General features: G+C 32.7%; 1 protein-coding gene across 6 annotated transcripts; it reads right to left on the reverse strand.

The window, feature by feature from the left end:
• Positions 1 to 3810: 3810 nt before the first annotated feature.
• LOC147479315 (nuclear transcription factor Y subunit C-6-like) lies at positions 3811 to 18416 on the reverse strand. Of its 6 annotated transcripts, XM_086580273.1 has the most exons (9): positions 18292 to 18416; positions 18089 to 18191; positions 6695 to 6762; positions 6117 to 6308; positions 5923 to 6030; positions 5349 to 5456; positions 4736 to 4843; positions 4260 to 4358; positions 3811 to 4075 (listed from the first exon to the last, which is right to left on the reverse strand). In XM_086580273.1, exons 1-9 carry the CDS (start codon positions 18406 to 18408, stop codon positions 4073 to 4075), a joined length of 906 nt encoding a protein of 301 aa, XP_086436399.1. In that variant the 5' UTR covers positions 18409 to 18416; the 3' UTR covers positions 3811 to 4072. The 6 variants fall into 6 exon arrangements, with proteins under 6 accessions (XP_086436399.1, XP_086436402.1, XP_086436401.1 ...); XM_086580276.1 differs by lacking the exon at positions 5349 to 5456; XM_086580275.1 differs by lacking the exon at positions 4736 to 4843.
• Between the last annotated feature and the right edge of the window lie 920 nt (positions 18417 to 19336).

The following is a 19336-nucleotide window of genomic DNA, read 5'->3' on the forward strand; positions in this document are numbered from 1 at the left end:
TTGAACTAACCTCAAATAACAATTAACGAGAAATCGAAAATTGGATGCAACTGCATTGAACTAACCTCAAAGAATAATTAACAATAAATGAAAAATTGGATGCAACTGCATTAAACTAAAATCATAAATTAACTAATAGGTTGGGAAATCAGAAATTGGATGCAATATCATTGATGAATATTTAACGGAAAATCAAAATCTGGATGCAAATGCATTAAAATAACCTCAAATAATAGTTAACTGGAAATCGGAAACCGGATGTAACTGCATCGAACTACTCTCAAAGCATAAATAACTGAAAATCGGAAGCTAGGTGCGAACTAACCACGAAAATTAATTAACAGAAAATCAGAAACTAGATGTAGATGTATTGAACTAACCTCAAAGAGTAATTAATGGGGAATTGGAACCTGGATGCGAATGCAATTAACTAATCTCAAAAAATAATTAACGAAATATTGAAAACTAAATACAACTGCACTGAATTAACCTTAATGAATAATTAACAGGAAATCAGAAACTTGATACAAATACATTGAATTAACCTCAAAGAATAATTAATGGGAAATTGGAAACTAGATGTAACTACTTTGAACTAGCCTCAAAGAATAATTAACGTAAAATCGGAAACTTGATGCAAATGCATTGAACTAATCCCGAAACATAGTTGGATTATATGTAGGGAGAATATAATGTCTCGACAAGTATAGTTTTGCATTTTAAGTAGTGTTTATTATAATTCTTTTATTATGATTGAGAATGTCTTGCTATTCAAGTAACTTCAAATATTTATTTGCAAAATTGGGCATTCTCACAAAATTTCAATCAAACTTTTATTTATTTATTATTATTTTTTTTTGAAAAAGTTATGGGGTTAAGGCAGACCCCCACCGGTTTATATTGCAAAAGGGTAAACCTTACAAGCCTTCCTAAGAGTTAGATCATTAAAAGGAGGCACACAAAGACGCAAATCGACAGACTATAAGCCTAACATACCTGAGATCACTAGACATGCTACAATCGAACCCTAAGAAAGTAGAGTTAATAATCCCACTTCCTAGTCATGATTTCCTTTACAATCTTAGGATGATCTTTCCTAAGATGAGTCTGCGTTTTCTCATAGTTACAACAGAAACTTTCGCAAGAACAACACACATAAGTGAGTCCCAAAGTGTCATCCCAAAACTCTTTTGTGTAGTCCTCAAAATGTCTCATCTTTTTGTTCTTGGTTAACGACTTAACCTTCTTCATCATTGCAAGTGTAGGCTCTATTTCTCCTGAAGAACGCTCTTGATCCTTTTACTTCTTTTTGGCTTCACAATAGTCCATTGATTCAGAAGGCGCTGATACTTTGATGTGCTCTTAGGCAATGCAAGCGTTGGAGCCCCTATATACGTATCCCCAAACAACTCAGATTCACTCTCTAAGAGATCGTCATCTACATCCTCATTTCCAACAACTAACCCTTCATACATGTTTATTTTTCTACTATTTGGGAGTTGGTTAAGAGGAGTAACTCTTTGCTGGTGCCGCTCTGCTTGACCATTTGTGTCACCATGTCCAGCTTCAGTGAACTCTGAGGATGCCAATTGAGAAGCGGGTCTGATGCTTGTAGAAGCTTCATTGACATATGCAGAAGCTACATTGACATTTGCTGTGTTGGGTGCTGCGACAGGACAATTCAAATATGTAGCCACAGCTGGAGAAATTTTTGAGTTCGAGGCGAGACAAAGATAGAGGAGAGTCGCAGCCTATAGCTAATATTGTCATTTCTTGTGCTCTAGCATTTCTTCCCCTAGGAACCCAGACCTGAGGTGGCGAGGCTGGATATTTGTTTGTAGCATGCCTAAACCGACAGCAAATGGTACAAGATGGAGGCTTCCAAGGATACTCCACATCCAGAAAAACATGTTTACCCCCAAGCTTAAGCTTTACTGATGCGGGGAAGTCGAAGTCCAGGGGAATAGTAATGCATACCTTTGCAAAGTCCAGCCTTTTTTTCTCCGATGTAGCTCCATCCATACAAAGTGGCTCACCAATAAAGCTGGCCAAATATGAGAGGCCATTCTTTGTTCAGAGTTCTTTTGGAACTTTGAAGATTTTTGCCCAGATAGGAACAGTGTTAATATTGTTTCTTTGTCCTTCAACCTCAGGTGACCAAGGCCGAATTACCAATATCTTACATGCAATGAAGATAGAACCACCTTCTAACACCATTTGTTTGTCCTCAATCATAGCAAATCTGATAAAAAACAGTTCCCTGTCCGTAGTTATCTCCAAAGTACCTTTGAGTTTCCAAGTTCTTTCCAATGTACTCTTCACAAAAGGGAAACCCAACCTCTTATCCAAGAAATACCCTACCACCATGTCTTTCCATTCATTTATACCTTCATCGATGATATCTTGTGGAACTACAGCAGCCCCATCTTGAAGATGGGTGCTTAACAACTATTTAACTTCGATGGTTCTTGAAGAGACCGAGCTACGGTTATGAAAACGAGAGCTCCAAAGAAAAGGAGGTGGGGGAGAGAGGGTGGGATGAGGAGGTTGAAGCCATGACGAAATGGTTATCAGGATAAAGATCGAATCTCTACTCAGGTGGTCTGAAGCTACCCAAAAAGGAAAAAAAAAGAAGAGAAGAGGATAGGATCTAATAACCTAAACTAATAACATCTATTTTAGGAAAAACAGGTACACCAGATCGCAGGGTTAGAATAACCTAAGTTACTCATGTTCTCTCACTTGAAGTCCCCATTGGAGTTAACCTACAATTAGCGTTCTAGTGACAGCAAAGTTGATCGTGGGCAAACCATGGCTCCATCAAACTTTTATTATTAAACCTAACAACAAAAATAAGTCGATGGGTTTTATCAAAGTTTGGTGTTTTCTTTTTATAGAGAGTAACACAAGAAATTTGAATGAGTGATTAATATAATTTTCATATCTCATAGTTCTGCATAGTTGCTAATTTTTTTGAATAATTTAATATAACGACACCCATTCGTAGGATAGGTTTGAAAGCTAGTGTATAATATATGGTGGTATCGAAATGAGTGTAGATTTAGTTTTATGAAACCTAACTTTATCTCTGTTTTAGATAAATATTTCTCTGCTTGGCAAGAGTGGACGACTATAGGTAGTGACCTATCTCACATCTCTCTTGATGTTATTTTACCTTGGAGATGGGAGAATTGGGTTGCTCCTCCCTTCAGAAAGTTTAAAGTTAATTACACTGGTCTGTTTATGTTTACAAAGAAAACAAGTGTGTCTGTTGTGATTATTAGCGACTGGAATGGAGGATGTATTGTTACTGCTACGCAGCAAAGTATAGCTTTATCAAATAATGAAGCACATTTGTTAGCAGCTGAGTTTGCAGTGAACTTGGCAAGGTAGAAGCATTTGTTGGAAACTACTTTTGAAGGCACCAGTAAAGAAGTTACTAACTAGGATTCTGATGGAGCTTGATAAGTATTCAAATTGGATCTGGAATGCTATTTTGGAAAGCACTCATGCCTCTTTAAGTTCTTTTTTGTTTTTTGGCTTTAGAACCATTTCTGTAATGGGAAACTCTTGGCCAATGAGTCTGGCTGATTGGGCTAGATCATATGGACCAAAGAGCATTTATATGTACTCTCTGGATGCTATTATGTATTTTTTAATATAAATATATCTATGAAGATTTTATCCAAAAAAAATAAAAGTTGTAGATTGTACACAGCCACACAGGTTTATCTTACAACGAAACTATCCTTCGCAACTACTCGGTTGTTTCCATTCTACTACTATGTTATCCCAAATATCTCTTGCACAATCAACAGAACATAGCCAAACTATATAATGGTGAGAATTGAGAAGTACATAGATAAAAGCTAGCCTTAGACACAGGTGTTTGAAGTGTCATTATGTTAACACACATGGATAGTTCTATTAAACTTGAGGGACTTAGATAACCCTCTTTATTAACTAGCAAAGCCGATAACTTAATATACTAGGTACTACCAACACCCAAACATCACTGAATTTCTTCTTTCTGTGAGACAGTGTCTGGGATGTACTTCCTTAGCATATTTCCTCACTGCAAAAATCCATACAACCAACAAGAATATGAAATAAGTATAATAAACATAACATACAAGATATGAGCTGTGGTGGGTATTGGTGAAAATGTCTAAGCCCAGTATGAACCCTAGCCTAAGACGACATAATTAATCAACACTATTAAACATAATTCGGCAGACATGCATATCAGCAGTACTCACAGCATTATTATTTTGGTGGAAGTGACTAGCATCCATGATGGGAAAATGTAGTCCATTAGATTGTCCAAATTGGCTTCCACCTCCATTCGCTTCTTCCCCCTAAGATGTTGATGAGTGCACATATATATATTTAGTTCAAAGAAGTCGTAGGATTTTATCTAGGAAGATAGCTTAACAACCTTTGCGCAGTGGAAACAAACTTCAATTAGAACTTACAACACCCCAGCTGTGCAAAGTTTGTTACAGTTTTTGCTTCTCAGCGCCATAGTTTTGCGGCTGGGACATTGTACAAAAATTTATCTTGAGAAACTCAAGGTGCCATACTGCCATGTACAGCTTTTGCTCAGCAGTACTTTGCTTAAGGAAAGCCGTGATTTATTTTTTTTTTTTTTTTTTTTTTTTATTATTAATGATATAAGTTGAAACGATTCAAGTATGGAACATAAATCAAAGAAGAGCTATTCTACATTACTCACAAAATAATTATTTTGGTCGAAGTTATTAAGACCCAACAAAGGAAAATGCATCCCAGTAAACTGTTGAGATTGGCCTCCTCCCAAGTTTGCTCCTATCATCTCCTCCTCCTAAGAATTGAATACATATCAATCCAAATAAGAAACGCAAGTTATCGACTTCAAGTTGGAACAATATCGGTGATTGGTTGGTAAAACCTTTGGGTGATGATATCAAAGGTCTGGGATTCGAACCCCGCTACACACTATTGAGTTACTGATCTCTTTAAAAACAGGCTTGCCCACACATTAGCCTTCAAAAAAAAAAAAATCGGTGATTGGGTGCTATAGAGATCCATTGGCCTACAAAAATCAGACTTGTGGAGTTGTAGTCATGAGAGTTTTAAGTCACTGAGATAACCTTCGTATGACCGGGCAAACTTCTATCAATTTTCGACAGACTAGGCATAACTTGATAGAGGTTTGCATCTCAATGCAATAACTATGCATTAAAAGAGTATCGCCACAAGTAGCAATAATCTTTTGCATTACACACAAGCTGGATCTCTAGGTTCTTTTTAGGTGAATTACAAAGATCAAAATATAGAACACCAGGTGTTAGGATAATTTCACTCACATAGTTACAATGTTGGTGCAAGTGATTAAGGCCCACTGCAGGAAAATGCACCCCATTGAACCATAAAGACAGGTCTTCTCCCCTGTTTCCTCCTGTAACCTCTTCACCCTAAGGATTGGATACATGTCAATCTAAGTAAAAATAGTTAATGAGGGAATTCGTCATGAAAACACCTAAATCACCTATGCATTATCAAAGCAGGCATCTAACAAATTTACTTTGCGGACTACAAAACCGATGAAACGTTTCAACAGAATTTTGCTTCTTAATGCTGTCTTTGGTGCTTGGCTTGTGATTCACTGGAAAGATCGTTCCCAGAAATTTTGAGTCTCAGCTCATAGCATCATACATGGATGGTAGGTTTATAAGTAGGAATTACGAAAAATAAAAGATTAACTATTAATTAAACGTCGTCTTTGCATAGGTAAGAGTTATGTCAGCGAATTTTGCAACAAGTAGTGGCACTGTGTGAAGCCTATAGGTTATTAGTAACTTTCCACAGAAGTAGCAAAATCAACTGGTTATTACAGAATGTCGATCATAAATTATCAACCAAAGTATTTGTACTACTCACAGTTTGATAGTTTTGGTGGACCTGATTAGCTCCCATAACTGGAAAATGAATCCCAGTAGCCAGTCTAGGCATGGTTCGTCTTCCATTTCTGCAAGTCACGTCCTCATCCTAAAATATTGAACACATCAATTCAACATGAACACCTAAATTTCCAATTAGTTTGACCACATTATTGTAATGTTAAAGTAACTTACTCCTTCCTCCTTTGGAACAATGTCAAGCAAGAAATCAAGAACCTGTGCGTCACTGATGGCATTGGCAATATCAGCCCTTTGCAGGGTTCGCCTGTTACCATCTTCAGTATGCATCCACGAGCGAAGTGTGAGCTCTAATATGAAAAGCTCACACGCTTTTGAGAACAGTATTGGGGCATCGGCGCTTATCATCTGTTCGTGTATAATTTAAACAGACCAACAAATTAAGAAAGAGAATTCGTTGTTCATTAAATATAATTGGTGAAGAAATCAAACATTGCACTCCAAACTCCAAAGAGCGTAGCAACACTATTCTTCGTCTAAATTTAATGTCCATAGCATTGAGCAAACTTTTTCACCCATAGCCCATAGGCAGATGAATTGAATATTAAAATGATATTCCAGTCCTACTTAGTAGAGGTGATATGTTCGTATCTTGAAACATTAATGCTTCAAAATACAAATTATGAAAAAATAGTACTCACTACACTTGCTTATTTACCTACTAAAAACTTGAGAACAATTTAGGATAAAATTTCATGCATGATTTAAAATTTAAGAATCAAAGTGTAGCAAACCTTAACGTCCTCGTCTGATTTCATTATCTTTTTAATCCTCGCGAGGGGAAGATTGTGTGCTTTATGGTCTGGAAAAGAACAAAAGATATTACAATTCAAGCTCTTACTACAATTAGAAACGATAAGTACAAACCTATTCTTATTAAAGAAATAAAGTGAGCAAATCTAAGGAATGACATAAATGAGAATGGTTATATACAAACTCCTCCTTAAAGTGATTTCAAATGAACTCCACCACCAAAAGTGGATTTATAGAATGGATTGAGAGCTGATCTTTGGTGAAATTTTTTTTTAGGTAACGGAGAAGGACACACAAAAAAGTAGCTCACTTGAATATGTTTTATATTGTCAAAAGTTGTTTTAAATTAAAAAATTAGACTTTTATATAAATTCATAACAATCCGACTTAACTTTGGACTACATCTTCAAATGAGATTATTTTTTTGTGAGGATTGATCTTTTCTATGGGGCGATAATCTCCAAAAAAAAATCAGCCTCCAAATCAATGTTCTTCACAGTGGAGTACGTACAGATAAGTGGTGTACGTTATATATAACACCCATCCCTTCATAAATTCAACCTCACATTTATAATCCATAATATAGCCCGCAAATATAGTTAGGGAGTAACAATAATCTATCAAAAACTATTATGGGCCAAAAAAGAACAAAATTGGCATCCTTAATACCCAAAACGTACAAAGCCATATTTTATCCAATAAGTTGAATTAATAGCTGATATTTTGTAGATATGATCTCTCCACCATGAATAACATGCCCACCAAATTTTTGTTCGTTTAAATATGTCTAACCTAATCAAATGTTATTATGAAATCGGAAAATTTTGGACCAGATAAATGTTCAAAATTGAACACTAGTTTTTATAAGGCATATCCAAATAGGATGAAATTTTGTGGGCATGCTATCCATTGTGAGAATATCATATCTACTAAAAATGGGGTCTTAATTCAATTTGTAAGTCGATGGAGTGACTCGGGATTTGAATTACACATTGCATTAAGACCCGATTTTTTGCGATATGATTTTCTCACAATGGATAGCATGCCCACAAAATTTTATCCTATTTGGATATGTCTAATCTTGTGAAAACTAGTGTTCAATTTTGATTGTTTATCTAATTAACCAAAATTTTCCAATTTCATAATAACATTTGATTATGTTAGACATATTTGAATTAGCCAAAATTTGGTGGGCATGTTATTCATAGTGGGGAGATCATATCTACAAAATATAAGCCTTTAATTCAACTAGTAGGATGAGATATGGTTTTGTACATTTTGAGAATGGCTCGGGATATACTTATTTATTTTAAGTTAAAATAAGTATGTATGTAAAACTTCACATTAAAAATGAATTTAAACTTAATTTTTTGTGGATATGATGTACTCACTCAACTCTTAAAAGGTAAGTTTGATGATTTTTTTTTTTAAGGTTCATATTTCCTAATTTCACTTTCACGTACTTTAAATTTGATCTTAAACAGTTTCTATTTTCCTACGTGATTTTATGTGTTCTTATTTTGTTTTTCCCGTTTTGCAATGTTTCATACGTTGGTTGATCTTTGATTGCAACAAATTGGCTACCCAATTTTTCTCAGCCATGCGATAATTTAATCAATGTCGTCATTCCTTTGTTTGCTTTTCTGTTTTTACTTGTTACCATTTTAGTATTTGGTGCGGCGTCACTGTCTATGGATTTTTTAAACCGCGCGTTTTAGTATTTGTTACTGTAATCGTTGTCTGTGTAGTTGTTATTATTCTATTATTACGAAAACCTGAAGAAGTTGTTTTCTGAATGGTGTATGGTAATATCCTGGATTTTATAGTCCCTTTGTTTATTAGATGTGGAGAAGTATGTAACCACTCTATTCTTTTTTTGTTCAGTGATGTTTGTTCATCATGAGGAGAATAGTGTCCATCATTTTGTTCCATTTCAACCGCTCATGATGTTGCTAGTCTGCTACAGCGGTATATTGTTCTTAACCGATTACTAGCCTCTTTGTACGTGTCTCCGCCACGTTAACAATCTCTCATTTTATTATATTTTTCATTAATTTATGGACATGAAACTACCACTTTATCCTGCAAAAAGACAAAATAAAAAAATAAAACAAAAAATGGCATGAGTTGTAATATTCGTGTTTAGAAAGGGGTAAAATTGGGAAAAAAAAATTAATGACGTGATGAAATTCACTGTTGAAGCCCTCGTTTTCTTTAAAGAAGTTAGATGTATGCTCACACACATGTTTACGGCGTGTAAGCACTTTCTTTACCCAATTACCCGAACTCAAACCGAAACTATTTATAGCAGGTCTGGGTCTTAAAATGTTAGACCCATTTAAAGTGGGTATTCAAAAACCGACCCGATAAAAAACTGAAACTGCTAGAACCGAATAGTAAAAAACCGATGGATATCCGAACCGAAACCGAAACCGATTAGTTTGATTTTGATATATAGAATTTAGTATTATATTACACTAAATAAAAACAAACCCAAACATTATTATTATATATAGTATTATATATAGTCTATATTTGTTAGGTGTAAAATTATACTAAATATATATAACATTTAGCATAATAGTGAATGTGTGTTATTAAATGTATCTTTTATAATATTACATTAAATATGTGTATTATAAATATTAATAATAATGTTTACGTGTCTACGTCTATACGTATAGTCGTATACTATGAATTAACTTATGCACTGTCTATATTAACTAATGCATGAACGTGTACGTGCTTGATATATTACATGTATATATATTAGATAACGAATACGTGTAATACTAACTAACAATTGTGGTGCATGTGGTATTTATTCTATATATGACGCATTACGTATAGTATAATATACATATGTTCGATTTAAAATATACACATACATATAATGTATGAGAATGTATTTAAAATTTTTAAATAATTTTTAAATATTATTATTGAATTTAGGACCATTACTTCTTATGAGAGGACAAAAATATCGATGACAAGTGTTATAGTCGCCGTAAACCAACTTTTATATCGGTTATAGAACTAAAAAAAAATAATTTTAGCAATAAAAATGTATAACTTGATAAGGAACCGAAACCGAAACCGGAACCGACTTAATTAATAGGTATGGGTCTAGGGTTTCAAAATATAAGAAAAAACCCGAAAGAACCGAACCCAATAAGAACCGCTAAAAATAGACCCAGAATCGAAACCGGTAAGAACTGACCCATGAACACCCCTACGTCGGATCTATAGATTTTTTTTTTTTTTTAAATTTATAAACGTTAAAATACTATTTTACCCCTCAAAAAGTTAAAATATTAATAAAAAAAATATAATTACCAAAATGTCCCTATGTCCACACACTTTCACTATTCACTCGACTCCTCGTTTTTCTATATATTAAAGATAAATGAATGAAATGAATGGAATGATGATTGGGCGGAAATCCCTCTTTACAAGTTGTTGATTCCCAGCATATCATAGAGAAGAAAGGGAGGTCTTGCTAGAGGTAGGAAACTTTGAATTAGTTGTTACATTTTTATTTCATATCATTTACTTATGATGTTATTTATTTTTCCTCCCTTTGTTAGTCCAACAGTGACTGTTATACAACGATTTCGATTTATGTCTGCCCATATATTTTTGGTAAAGTGTGTGTGTGTGTGTTTAAATAATGTATATGAATCACGTCACTTTTATACATTTTATATGGAGTTCTTAGGATTGCCAACCAAGGAGCTATCAACTTCTAGAAATTAGTAGCAGCCGACTTCATGGAGAACATCAGTCTTATCTTGGATTCTGACAACTTTTGTGGATTATCATATTTTACTACATGCTCATAGCCAAAACTTTTCATTTTGTATTCATATATAAAGCTGACATCAGGGAGAACATCAATCTTATCTGGGATTCTAACAACTTTTGTAGATTATCACCTTTTACTACATGCACATAGCCAAACTTTTCATTTTGTATTCATATATATAGCAATTCTGCAAGAACCTGATTGGCTTCTTCATTTTAAGGCTGATCAAGAAAATCATTATAGTTTCATTTTAAGGACTCCCGCCAGAACTTGCTTGAGCATACTCGATTTCAATATAATTTTAAATTTTTTTTAGAATTTTTTTAAAGCAACATATTATTTGATTACACTCAAAACTTTTCAGAGCATACTTTATTTTAACTAGCCTCTTTGTACGTGTCTCCGCCACGTTAACAATCTATGATTTTATTTTATTTTTCATTAATTTCTAGATATGAAACTACCATTTTATCCCTGCAAAAGACAAATAAAAAAATAAAACAAAAAAATAGCATGAGTTGTAATATTTGTGTTTGGAAAGGGGTAAAATTGGAAAAAAAATTTAATGGCGTGATGAATTCACTGTTGAAGCCCTCGTTTTCTTTAAAGAAGTTAGATGTAACTGGCCAGATGAGTTAGCAGCAAACATGTTCCAATGTTACTCCCACAATAATTTGGTGCATCTTTTTTTAACAGTCGCTAACCTCCATTGTGATTCTTTAATCCCCTTCTTCCCAAATAAAATTATCTGTCTTTGTAATACGTGCATCGCACATGCCCGTTTACTAATATATATAATATGAAAATATTAATGACGACCTACTTTATTTATGTAGCAATAAAGTCGGATTGAGAGATGTTCTTACAAAATCCTAAAATCCCAATCATCCAATGAGTTAAATAATTTAGAGTTAATTGTGTTTAATTTACTAATTATCATCAATATGTAAAAGAAATAGCTTAGGGATATAACGGTACAATGCAAGAGTAAGTATATACTAGCTTTCGAACCCGTCCTACGAATGGGTGTCCTATTCTAAAAAAAATTAGCAACTATGCATATATGCATAATTAATTAGCTATGCATATATGAGATATGAAAATTATATTAATCACTCATTCAAATTTCTTGCACCACTCTCTATAAAAAGGAAGCATCATACCTTGATAAAATCTATCGACTTCTTTTTGTTGTTAGGTTTAATAATAGAAGTTTCATTGAAGTTTTGTGAGAATGTCAAATGTGGCAAAAATAATATTGAAGCTATTTGAAGAGCAAGACATTCCCAATCATAATAAAAGAATTATGATAAACATTACTTATAATACAAAATTATATTTGTCGAGACATTCCCTCTACATGCAATACAAACATGTTTTAGGGTTATTAGTTCAATACATATGCATCAAGTTTCTTATTTTTCATTAATTATTCTTTACGGTTAGTTCAATGTAGTACGTTCCATCCAGTTTCCATTTTCTCATTAATTATTCTTTGAGGTTAGTTTAATCCAATAATTGCATCAAGTTTTCAATTTCCCGTTAATTATTATTTGAGGTTAGTTCAATGCAATTGCATCCACTTTATGATTTCCCATTTGTTATTTATTAAGGTAAATTCAGTATAGTTGCATCCAGTTTTCGATGTTTCGTTAATTAGTCTTTCAGATTAGTTCATTGCATTTGCATTCAGGTTCTAATCTTCTATTAATTACTCTTTGAGGTTAGTTCAATACATCTGCAACCAATTTCTGATTTCCCGTTAATTATTTTTCTAGGTTAGTTCGATAGTTTACAATTTCTAGTTATTTATACTTTGAGATCAGTGTGATACAGTTACATCCGGCTTCCGATTTCCACTTAACTATTCTTTAATGTTATTTTAATGCATTTGCATTCAATTTCTGATTTCCCGTTAGTTAATCTCTGATTTTAGTTTAATGCAGTTGCATCCAGTTTCTGATTTTCAGTTAATTATTTTTTGAGGTTAGTTCAATACAGTTGCATCCAATTTCCGTTTTTATGTTAATTGTTATTTGAGGTTAGTTCAATGTTTTTGCATCAAGTTTTCGATTTTCTATTAATTATTTTTTAAGGTTAGTTCATTTTTTAAGGTTAGTTCAATGCAGTTATATCAAATTTATAATTTTCCGTTAATTATTCATTTAGGTTAGTTCAGTGCAGTTTCATCCATTTTTCAATGTTTCGTTACTTAGTATTTGAGATTAGTTCATTGCATTTGCATCCAGTTTTTGATTTCCCATTAATAACTCTTTAAGATTAGTTCAATACATCTGCATCTAGTTTATGATTATTTATGTTTTGAGGTTAGTTCGCTGCAATTACATCCAATTATTATTTGAGGTTATTTCAATGCATTTGCATTTAGTTTCTGATTTCCCACCAATTATTCTATGGGGTTAGTTCAATACAGTTGCATTCGATTTTTGATTTTTTGTTAATTATTTTTTTAGTTTAGTTCAATGCATTTGCATCCAGTTTTCCATTAGCTATTATTTGAGATTTGTTTGATGTATTTGCATACTATTTCCAATTTCTCGTTAAATATTTTTCAAGGATTTGCATCCAATTTTTAATTTCCCGTTAGTTATTCTCTAACGTTAATTTAATGCAATTGCATTCAGTTTCCGATTTCTAGTTAATTACTTTTTGAGTTTAGTTTATTGCATTTGCATAAAGTTTTCAATTTACCGTTAATTACTCTTTGAGCTCAGTTATGTATTTGAATCCAGTTTTCGATTTTCTTTTAATTATCCAATGTAGTGTGTAATACCAACTTCTACTGATCCATCTGTAGTGTCATTGCAAACGTGACATAAAAATTAAATTATGCTTGATTTACTATGTGGGATCATCGAAGATTATCCAGTTTCCGATTTCCCGACAATTATTCTTTAAATTATATGCATGACTCACTATGTGGAATCTTCAAAGATTATCTACGAATGGGTGTTATTATATTAATTATTCTGAAAAATATTTGTAAATATACAGAACTATTATATATTAATATTATATTGATCACTCATTCAAATTTCTTATAGTGTGAAAACCCCACTCTCCATTAAAAAAAAACTCGCCTTTGATAAAACCATTCAATTCAACTTCATTTTGTTGTTTAATAATAGAAGTTTTGTGAGATTGTCTAATAAGGCGAAGTTCATATATATTGAAGCTACTTGAATAGCAAGGAGTTCTCAATCATATGGAAAGAGATAAGATAAACACCATTTTAAATGCAAAACTGTACTTATCGAAACATTCCCACAACATATAACCCAACTATGTTTTGAGGTTAGTTTAATGCATTTGCATCCAGTTTCTGATTTTTCGTTATTTATATTTTGAGGCTAGTTCAATGCAATTGCATCCGATTTCCGATTATCGTTATTTAGTTTTTGAGGTTAGTTCAATACAGCTGCATCCAGTTTCCAATTTTCTGTTAATTATTTCTTTGAAGTCAGTTCAGTGCATTTGCATCCAGTTTCTGATTCCCCGTTAATTATTATGTGAGATTAATTTAATGCATTTGCATCTAGTTTTCGATTTTCGATTTTCGATTTTCGTTTATTATTTGATAAGGTTGCATTTACATCTAGTTTTCGATTTTCTGTTAACTATTGTTTAAGGTTAGTTCAATGAATTTGCATCTAGTTTCCGATTTTTCATTAATTATTCTTGAGATTAGTTCAATGTATTTGCATCCAGTTTATTTTTTGAGATTAGTTCAGTGCAGTTGCATCCGGTTTTCGATTTCCCATTAATTATTCTTTAAGATTAGTTCTACGCATTTGCATCATGTTTCCAATTTACAATTAATTTTTCTTTGAGGTTAGTTCAATGCAGTTGCATCTAATTTCCGATTTCCCATTAATTAAATCTTTGAGGGTTAATTCAATGTATTTGCATCTAATTTCTGATTTTCCGACAATTATTTTTTTATGTTAGTTTGATGTATTTGCATCCAAGTTTTGATTTTCCGATAATTCTTTTTTGAGGTTAGTTTAATGCAGTTGTATCCATATTTTAATTTTCTATTAATTATTTTTTAAGATTAGTTTAATGCTTGTATTTGCATCCAGTTTCCGATTTCACGTTAAATATTATTTGAGGTTTAGTTCGATGGATTTGTATCCAATTTTCGGTTCCCCATCAATTGTTTTTTGACGTTATTTTCATTCAGTATTATATATATATTTTAAAATATTTGTCATTATTGTTTTGCCGTTATTTTTTTTCATTTCTATTATATATTTTGTGATGTTATTTTTTGTATAATTTAATTTTCCACACGTAATTTGTTTTGATTTGGTATATAATTTATTTAAATCCAATGTCCACTTTAACTTAATCTCGTTATTCCGCCGAATATATAACATTATAGAGTTGAAAAATTATATTATAGTATTGAAAAATTATAAATTCATAAATTTAATTGGAATATGTTAATTATTGTGGCCAGAATTGTGATTTTTGGAATTCTTAACTATGAATAAATGTCTAAATCCCACAGTGGATGTCGCATCAAATCAAAAGGCTTTTAGAAAAATCATTTTCGGTAGAAACTATTGTTTTTAGCAATTTAATTGTTTGTCTCATATTTTTTTTTTCGTAATTAGCTATATTGTTTACGAAAAATTGGAAACTCTGTGAAACTCTAGATGAGATTTTTTTTTTTTCGTATTTAGCTATAAGTATTTAGGAAAAGTTAGAGACTCTGTGAAACTCTAAATGTGATTGTTTCCTTATTTATATCATTTTTTTTTTTTATATAATTAGTAATAGAGTTAAGAAAAAATTGGAGTCTCTCCGAGTGCTCCAAAAAATAGATTGGTGAGGGTATGGATATAATATATATCTAAGGAATTAGAATATGTCATAATTATTGTGGTCAGAATTGTGATTTTTGGAATCCTTAACTATGAATAAATGTCTAAATCCCACAGTGGATGGCGCATCAAATCAAAAGGGTTTTAGAAAAATCGTATTCGGTGGAAACTATTGTTTTTAGCAATTTAGTTTTTTGTCTCATTTTTTTTTTCTTAATTAGCTATATTGTTTATGAAAAGTTGGAGACTCTGTGAAACTCTAGATGGGGTTGTTTTTTTCGTAATTAGCTAGTGTTTAGGAAAAGTTAGAGACTCTGTGAAACTCTTGGGATTGTTTCCTTATTTATATCCTACTTTTTTATAATTAATAATAGAGTTTAGAAAAAACTAGAGTTTTTGCGAGTGCTCCAAAAAATAGATCAGTGAAGATATAACTATAATATATATCTAAGGATAAAGATAAATATTTGTTTCCTTAGATATATATATATAAAAATATGTATGTAACTCATAGTAATTGAAGATCACCCTAGAAACGCTTCCTCAATTGAAGAGGATAGAGCTATAATATATATATATATAAATATGTATGTAACTCATAGTAATTGAACTAAGAGGTGCAGTAGTAGAATGTTGTAAATTATTGGGGGGTGGGAGTCCCTAATAAAGTTTGGACATTTTTTTAAGCTAACTACTAGTACAATGATGGATTTTTCCCAACTCTTTAATTAAGAGTCCGGTTCCTCTATAACCGGGAACAGAGATCAATCTCTATACCACACACACACACATCTCGAATCTCGACGCACACACACACATCTCGGAGCACACACACAGATATCGAGGCACACACACACATCTCGGATTTGAATCAACAGCGAGATAACACGGTTACAGAGATGATCTCTGTACCCGGTTGTAGAGATCTCGAGTCCTTAATTAAGGGTGCAATCGTACCCACCTGCACGGCTGCACCCCGGTTCCATTCCTAAAACTGTCACATATTAGCGTACTCATCCAGTTAAAATATTGGCGACAAAAGTGTGAAGATTTCATGCATTAAAGTTCCTCCATGAAGCAATTTGTTCTATAATGTGTGACATTTTGTACGACGCTCAATCCCGCCAACATCACTGGTTGTTAATTACTACCTCTCATTCAGTTGGCAGAAATCTCAACTAAACATTCCCACTACACCTCAAATAGAAAGAGAACAAATCGAGGTAGGAGAAGAGACAATGTTACTATGTTATTAGTTATGTTATTAGTTGACTAAGCCAAATTTGTATTCCATCACAATTTCCTATTCTCTTTGTATTTTTAGAAAGGATTGTGTTGAAAAAACATAAATTAAAATAGGCATATGAATGCTTTTTTTCTTAGATTATTAGATAAATAGCCATATAGGTGATATGCGCCTATTTTCAAAAGCCCAAGGCCCGAATTTTGAGCCAGCCCAAATTTAGTCCTTAAGCTACAACAAAGTATGGACTTCAGCCATTTAGGGTTACAAGGTCTAGAACCCGACACAGTATAATTACTATTGGGTGCCCACAACCCACTTATTTGGGCCTTGGTGAGAGGGCCTAAAAATCCTCGGATGTATACACTTGTTTATCATTTTTAACATAAAAAACAATATTGTTTTCACACATATACACGCGTCAACAATATTGTTTTCAAACATATACACGAGTCGTTTTAATAACATAATGGAAATGATTTGATTATAAAGTATGAATTAATTGTCCGATTTAGACGTATTAGGTTGGATTTGGTAAGTTGTTTTATCTATCCACGGGGAAGGCGAAATTCAGTTAATTTTGGACACGATATATGTGATTATTCTGTTTCATTTACTTTTTCATGTTGTATATATTTAATCTATTCCTATCAAAGGAAAAGAAGAAACTTGTCTTTATCGAATTTATTTGTGTCAGATTTATGTTCGTTCGATTTTTTATTTTAATTTTTTAATGAAATTTGTCACTTTTGACATCCCGCGCTTTTTTGAAAATAGTATTGAAAAAAAAAACAGAACAAAAAAAAAAAAAAAAAAATCTATTTGTGATTACAAAGGAACAAGACAATAATTTATTTATTGGATCTAGATGAGATCACCTCCGTTATATTTTTAGTTTTAATGTAGTATTCTCTGTCAATTTTTATGCCGAAACTTACATAGTTAATTGGATGTACTTATTAATTAATCCATGGAGCCATGGAGGCATTGCCAATAAGGGGAGAAATGAGGTTTCACTAGTTAAGCAGCTTTGGTACCTAATGAGATGCATACTGGCAGGTTATATTTCCATTCTTGGAAACATCATGCCCGAAAAATGTGAGGGTTTTGGTTTTGATGCTCAAACAATTCTAAAAAATTAATAAGAAAATAAAATAAAAGTCATACCTTTATCATTTTGTTTTCCATTATATATTTACTTTTTCTTCTTTTAATTTTTTAATGGGATTAGGGAGTGAAGTCATTTCGGAACTAGTTTTTGCAAAACAGGTTCACAAAATTTTAATTGTTCAATCCTAATTGAGATGAAAATTTTAAATGTTGCATATTTGGACACTCCTTCAGTGAGCCCATTGTTGTACACTACATACCACCGGCAAAATTAGGAAAGAAGAAAAAAAAAATTGGATTTTTAGTCTTGAACATGCACCATACAACATTGGATCTAAATAGAGAACAAAAATTGGCTGTGGCTAACCAGTCATTTGATCCATTTCCACAATCCTTTCACGCCAGAAAAGCTCTAGATTTTGGTTTTGAAGCTGCATAAAGCATGACTGTTGTACGCTTCCTTGTCCTACCTATAAGAAGCATATGGAACACGTACTAACATTTTAACCAAAACATATTAAAAGCAAAATTTAGGCAAATGTATGATTAATTAATTGGCATGCGCTTCACCTCAAAAGTTGGCTGCACTTGGTTATGAATCGTGGTGGGTGCGGGTACTTGCATGAAATTATGAAGACGAGATGATGAAGAAGAAGATTTGAATGTCATAGACTCATTCAAATCCATGGATGATCTTCTTGTGAAGATTGTGAAGTGAGTTCAATGCCTAAAAGGTTGTCCATATATAAAGAGAAAAAAAACAGGATGGCACAAAGAAAAGCCAAATGCATTTAATTGCATGTAATGACGTGGGGTTTAAAATGGGAAATGTCATTATTAATAAAAAGGTAATCTTGTTTAGATTTTAGTGGTGAAACTCCATATATGGTAAAACTAGATCATCTACCGGGCGTTGGGTCGGAATCTGACGCCCTCTACAATTTCAACAATGACGGGTGTTTTTTCATTAATTTCACTCGGGCAAATTAAATGAAAGCCATTCATGTTTAGTTTGCATATATGTTGGGTCTGAATCACCAAGGGGATGGGTTTTGGTAGCAGTGTTAGACAATATTTTCATTTATTTATGTGTGTTTTTTTGATCATATACTAAACATTAGATCCATGGGCAAATCTTTAGTTTATCGTTATGCAGATTCTTAGGGAGGATTGTTTTGGGCGTGGAGGCTTGCCTCAACCTCAAAAGTTATATGGAGCACTCTTTAAGAAAATGAAAGATAGTGGTGAGTAATCGAGGAGAAACTTAGGAGAGTTAAGATCTCAAGTCAGCCAATATGACACACCGACTGTACTAGATAGTTGGGTGTACCAGGTTCCTTGCCAACATAAGACGCCTGAGTAGAACCCGGGACAACAACAGCGACGAACAGAAAATGCATCATACAGCGGTGAAATAGGACTATTGGAGCACTGTGTTATTGGATGTAATTTTTTTTTTCTCCATTGACCAATTTTTTAAAGATAGATAAACTTTAAAATATTTTTATTTCGAAATAATCACCCTTCAAATTTCCAAAACACATCACGAGTTTATATCTATCATCTATGATGAAACAAGTTTTGAAACCAAATTTTCAAGTCTAAGGAAAAAAGA

This window comes from Coptis chinensis, chromosome 8, assembly GCF_015680905.1.
Source record: "Coptis chinensis isolate HL-2020 chromosome 8, ASM1568090v1, whole genome shotgun sequence".
NCBI classification, from domain to species: domain Eukaryota; kingdom Viridiplantae; phylum Streptophyta; class Magnoliopsida; order Ranunculales; family Ranunculaceae; genus Coptis; species Coptis chinensis.

Coding starts and splice junctions, on each gene's coding strand:
- LOC147479315 (XM_086580273.1), bottom strand. CDS start 18,408: ATGGATTTGAATGAGTCTATGACATTCAAATCTTCTTCTTCATCATCT. Junction 6,309..6,694: donor AATCAGACGAGGACGTTAAG/GTTTGCTACACT, acceptor ATACACGAACAG/ATGATAAGCGCCGATGCCCC. Junction 5,457..5,922: donor TCCACCAAAACTATCAAACT/GTGAGTAGTACA, acceptor TCCAATCCTTAG/GGTGAAGAGGTTACAGGAGG.